The sequence below is a fragment of the Myotis myotis genome, unplaced genomic scaffold, assembly GCF_014108235.1.
Source record: "Myotis myotis isolate mMyoMyo1 unplaced genomic scaffold, mMyoMyo1.p scaffold_m19_p_8, whole genome shotgun sequence".
Taxonomy (NCBI): Eukaryota; Metazoa; Chordata; class Mammalia; order Chiroptera; family Vespertilionidae; genus Myotis; species Myotis myotis.
Window position 1 is genome coordinate 57,243,896 of NW_023416390.1, and position 6,000 is coordinate 57,249,895.

The window sequence follows — 6,000 nt, forward strand, 5'->3', positions numbered from 1 at the left end:
TACACCACACCTTCCTGATCTCACCAAACGCAGAACATTGTCTTCTTTCCAAAGCGATTTGGCCTTGCAGTCAATGTTGATGGTTGACCTGGATCAACCCATGATTCTGTGCATTTGGGATTCTCAAAATAAATACACTTTTCATCGCCAGTCACAAGACTTTCTTTTGTGTCGTTGAAGCAACATTTTACTGATGACTTTTCGGTTTTCCATTTGTCTTTCGTTCAGATGGTGTGGCACCCATTTTCCTTCCTTTAAAACCTTTCCCATTACTTGTAAACGATCAGAAATTGTTTGCTGAGCACCGCTTAATCTTTCTGCAAATAGTTTTTGAGTTTGACATGCATCTCCACCCAATAATACTTGTGATTGTTGGTCTTCAAACTTTTTCAGTTGACTTGGACGTTCTTTGTTTTTCACATTGAAATCATCGGTTTTAAAGCATTTAAACCAGTGTTCATAAGTATCTTGAGATGGAGCATATTCACCATAAGCTTCCCAAAATATATGATAACTTTCAGCAGCACTTTTCTTCAAAATAAAGTAATGAATTAAAAAACTTCACGCAAATGCTCTTTTTTTTGGCATGAAATTCGACATTTATAAGAATATCTATGATGTCAACACCTTCAGAAAATTTGATATATGATGTTTTTGAAGCTTGTTGTCAATACTATGAAATAGCATACATATCAAATCGCATATATATAATCATATGTGTAACTCCATCTATTGAAAAAATCCGCATTATTAACCGGTACACCTAGTATCCATTTCAATGGTGTTTATAATAGAAAATACTTTTACATAAAGGTTAAAAGTAGACTATATAATGTATGGTTTAGTCACTTGACTTCCATAAACAATATGTCTCCAAGAAAATGACATAATATGGGGAAAATGTTCATGACATAAAGTGAAGTAAAAAATTTAGGATGTAATTATATAATTCCAACTATTTTAAAATCTGTTTATTAAAAAGAATTGGGAGAAAAGAAAATAGGTTTATGTCTGTTTAGATGGTAGGAGTTTTTTAAGGTGTATTTTTAAAAATTATTGCTTTGTTTTGTTATATTTTCCCAGTTTTAAATAATGGACATGAGCTGCTTTTATTACATATATATTATATATATATATTTAAGGTAAAGTAAATATTAGAGAAGTACAATTTCCCTAGCAATATTCCATGAGCAATTTTTCATAATATTTCTTATGAAATAACAAAAATCTTAATAACATGAAATATTGAATAATAGTTATTCTCAAGATAGCATTGTTAATTTTGTTGAGTTAGGCCATGATTTAATAAAATGTGAATTAGTGAAGTTCAGCTATTAATGTAGATGTTGAACAGTGAACTGAATCATAATGAATTCTCAGCACCCAGCAGCATTGTCAATAAAATGGTATTTATCTCTAGGAACTAAAGCAGCCCAATAATCATCCATGTATTAGATTTAGTTTGGGAACCTTGATGTCTTGCTAGAATGGAAATGATTGTTCGAGATATATACATTCCAAATTGCTTCAGAGAATGAACATCAGTTCCTATTGGGACCTCTGACATTTTACCAGCTGAATGAGTAAGGTTTATGATGAGAAAATAAAAGAAAATATATCAGCAGGGGAAACATGATAGTTTTTCCCAAAGTTAGAAATACTTTTACCTTTACATCCTCAAACACTGCTGCTAGGTTGTGTGTTTTTGTTCCTAAATCCAAGTGATAGAGAATGTCTTCATCCATAGAATCCAGGTAAGGATTTTCAACATGAACAAAACCTTTTCTGGGAAAAATAATATAAAAAAAAGATGTGAAGAAATTTAGAGAGAAAGCCTATGATAACCGCTAGCCCAAATATTGGACACAAACTTTCATTTAGGATTGAATGATTTGTCATGAAGCCAATATTATTATGCTACTATAAAAAAAACAGTAGCACCACCAATAATAATAATAATAATAATAATAATAATAATAATAATGGCTAATATTTTCTGTGCACACAGGCATAGCTTTAAGCATGAAAATTGCACACTGCCATAAAAACTACGTATAATTTTAATAAACATTCTATTAGGTGAGCAATACTAACAAATGCAATTTACAAGTGAAGGAGCCACGACTTGCAGAAGTTGAGAAACTTGAGCAAGATTTTACAACCAGTAGAATACAGAACCGTCTTTTCTACCCCGTTCTTGTCTGGCCCTCATGGTCCTTTTCCTTCTTTGCATGGGAGGCTGTGCAACATAGGCTCCTGGGATCTGTAGTCAGATTGCCTGGGCTCCACCACCAGTTCAACCATATATGTACTCATTGTGCAGCCTTGGGTAAGCTATTTTATCTTTGTTCTTTGAAAGTTTCCTCATCTGTAAAGTGGGGATAGTGAAAAAAATAACTGCTTTGCTAGATTGCTCTGAGGCCTATTTGAGCTGGGCTACTGTCCTTCCTCTCTCTCAGTAAAATAATGCAAGATGGTGAGCTGACTGCTGCTGTAGGAATGACCTTAATTCCATCTAATTCATATTTATAAGGCACATCATCTTCAGTCTTTGGTATTGCAGCAGTGATTACACACAACTGTAATCATTAGCGATAATCATTACCCCATACCACAGCGGGTCAAGCCGTCTCTGCCAAGAACTATCTGACTTCTTCGCTCTATGTTCCTTCCATTTCCCAGTAAATGTCTCTACACATTTTAACAAAACTCTTGTGTTTTTCTATATTTTCAATGACGTTTGCTCATTAAAAAATAGTTTAAAAACACTGGTGCCCAGGACCCACTGAATTTAGAGACTGAAAAATATTTTTGAAATCTTCTCAGGTGATCTGATGTGCAACCCAAGTTGAAAATCCCTTTTTAGGCCTTTGTTCCTGAAACATCTTTCTCCCTTCCCTCCATTGTTCACATGTGGGAATCCTACTCATTCCTCAAGGTCAAATTTAGATATCACCTCCCCCCGGAAGGCTTTCTCCGAGCATCTTCCCTCCCCAGTCACTATGAATTCCCACCCCACACTGTGCTCCTAACGCATGTATTTCACGTTAAGGCTGATAGATGGCACTTCAAGGGTTAATTTTCTGTCTCTCCAGGAAAATTGTGAATTTTCTCATGCAAGCTGTCTCATATATCTTTTTTTAATCCCCAAGTCTTAACAGATTTTATTTGTTAAATTAAATTTAAAGTTCGGGAAGTGGAACTATTAATTTTCCGCTCAAAAACATTTAGGGTAGCAAATTCTTAATTAGTTAGTGGATCATGGCTGGTTTAAAAAAATAAAGCATTCCATGAGGTTAGTACACTTTACTACTTCAGAACAAGCCTCAAAGCCCCCAAGGAAAGGACACCTCCTTTCCTCTCCTGGTGACAGGCAGGAGGACATGCACCAGTGATCCTTTGTTGGAAAAAGTGTGTCGATTCACCAGCAGCATTGCCATGGAGGCTTGTTAGAAATGCAAAATCTCAGGCCCCACGCAGGACCTCCTGAATCAAAATCTGCCTTATAAGCAACTCCTATGTGATTTCTGTGCACAGTAAAGTTTGAGAAACATGCCATCCACTTTCTCTTGCAGCTTCTCTTACTTTTCTGCTTGACTCGGCCAAACTGCTTTCCCTCTCTGATGCTTTTCCTTTGGATTCCCAGCTGACTCTATCCTTACCCTAGAAGAGAGTGCCATTCATCTACTTCAGTGATTTCAAATTCTAACTCCATATCAGGATCACATGGGTGCTTTAAAAAGCACTGGTACCTAACTAAGCCCAAACCTAAAAATTCTAATTTATATTGTCAAGAAGATATGGGCCTTGGTATTTTTTAAATCACTGATGTATTCCAGCTTTCCTATCTTCAAAAAGAAATTCTCAAACCACTAACTATATTCTCTTGTATTAATTATAATAGTCTTGCTTATTCATTAGGACTATTAATTATAATAATCCTGTTCATTATTTAGTTTTCCTTGGTGGTCTGTTCCAATAGCTAATGATCCCTTGGTCAGAGAATTGGGGGGGGGGCATGTCTATAGAAGGTTTGTATCCCTTTGGGCTCACCAGAAGCACTTCTAAGATGATCCCTCTATTACTTACCAAAGGAAAGATTACTTTGGCCATTATGCCAAATTCAACCCAGTATGATTCTGGCAATTGCAATATTTCAATCTTTCCAAAATATATAATTTTTACTAAATAGACTATATGTGCTATTTCTTCCTCAACCTTGTTTTGCATTTTCTTTCCTTTCTCTAAAATGTGGGCCAGAGGTGGTATTGGGAATACATTCTTTTAGCAAGCCACAAGATAGCATGGTCAGTATTGAACACTGGTAACCAGTGCTGGCTGAGAAGAAGTCTTTCTATTTTACCATCACCTTCATCTTCAGACTTTTTCCTTTTCTCTTTCCTTGGCATGCCTGAGAAAATGCACATGGTAGGAGACTACCTTTGTCTGGGATGGGTAAATGGAACATTTTCTGAAACAATGACATGATGGAGGCTCTAAGCAAGGCATCTGATACAACTCGGTGAACCAGAGGGAATACACAAACATTCCTTAAGCCTCCTAAAGATTAATGCTCAATTATGTTCTGTGAACCTGGGGCAAGAATTGGAGCTAAATTTGCAGACAGTTTTGGCAGATTTATGTCTACCCCTGAGATGAAGAACATACATGGAATTTTAGAAGTGAATTCTATGTAAAGTCTATCACAAAGCGTATGGAATCACTTCATAATATGCTGCAATGCAGTTAAACCTCCCTTAGGCACAGGGAGGCCCCTTTAATCATTTCTCAGATATTTCAGCCCATGGTCCTGGAATTAAAGGCTGAACTCCAGGCTGAACTTAGAATGTGTTCACTCATGCAGGTTGGTTAATCTTTTGCATGTTTTTTGGCTTTACTTTCTTTTCTTTTCTTTTTTTTAAAGAGTGAGAGGTATAATTGACATATTGCTCCACTTTCTTAGATGAGCCAGATTCACCCAAGAACCATGGAATGAAAATATCTTTGGGAAGACAATTTGCATTGTATTTATTTTGTTTTGTATTATGAGCTAGGTTCCAACTATATCATCTCTAAACTTAAGACATTTATGTAATGATAGAGGTTGATCTTCTGAACATTTAATATAAAATCCAAAGAACATCCATCTAATCAAAACAAATAAAACATCAAAATTACTTACCCAACATATGTATTCTGGTCAGATCTCATGGGTTTATTGGAAGCAGGTAAAATCGAAGCCATACTTTGTAGTGTGTGGATAGTCACACTTCAGTTGATGCCAGGGAAGAAATATATAGTCAGTTGCTATTAAATTATAGGTGAATCATAATAGCTCAGCTCCAAGTTAGAATGACAGCCTCCCTTATCAAACTTACATTTTCTTCTGAAATCAATAATGGAACTTTATTCCTAGCATAACTCCCTACCAATTCAAAAAATATCCTCTTTGACATGGCCTTTTATACTACAAAACAGCCCAGCTCTCACAACAGCTCTTCCCTAAGAAGATAGGCTCCCTTTGAAGGTGTGGCGTCCTAGCTCTCTGACTAGGTTGGTTAGCTTGGTCACTGTAGACAGGTGCACCTTTCCCTTCCTCTGGCCTTGATCCCAGCATGGGCCTGGTGTGGCACACGACATACTTACTTACTTACTTTGGGACAACTGTATGTGGATCCATGTCCTCCACTGGTTTCCACAGGAACTCTACCATGTTGTCTCAAAAACGTGGCCAGGACGCGGGAGAACTTTCAGTTCCCAAACATTTTGTTTTCTCACCCCATCCTACCCCTCATCAACTTGTTTTCATTCTATGTTCACAAGTGAGACAAACATGCAAAGTCATGCCCCCAGAGTGCCTCTTCATCTGAACTCTGCCCATTCAAATTCACACAGAAGGTCTGATAATTAAACAAATCTGCTTCCCAGGGCTTCATTAAGCTAAAAACCGCAGGCTGCCCGTGAAATCCAATGAAGCAGCTGTTGGAGGTCAATCCAAAT

The 6,000-nt window shown here is 36.7% G+C and overlaps 1 protein-coding gene across 1 annotated transcript in view; it reads right to left on the reverse strand.

Annotated features, from left to right (window-relative positions):
* UPP2 (uridine phosphorylase 2) overlaps window positions 1-5,265 on the reverse strand; it is a 30,174-nt gene extending 24,909 nt beyond the window's left edge. The window contains 2 exon segments of the mRNA XM_036319968.1: window positions 1,668-1,785; window positions 5,183-5,265. Of these exon segments, the coding sequence (XP_036175861.1) occupies window positions 1,668-1,785; window positions 5,183-5,244 (180 nt within the window). The 5' untranslated portion in view covers window positions 5,245-5,265.
* Window positions 5,266-6,000: the final 735 nt, after the last annotated feature.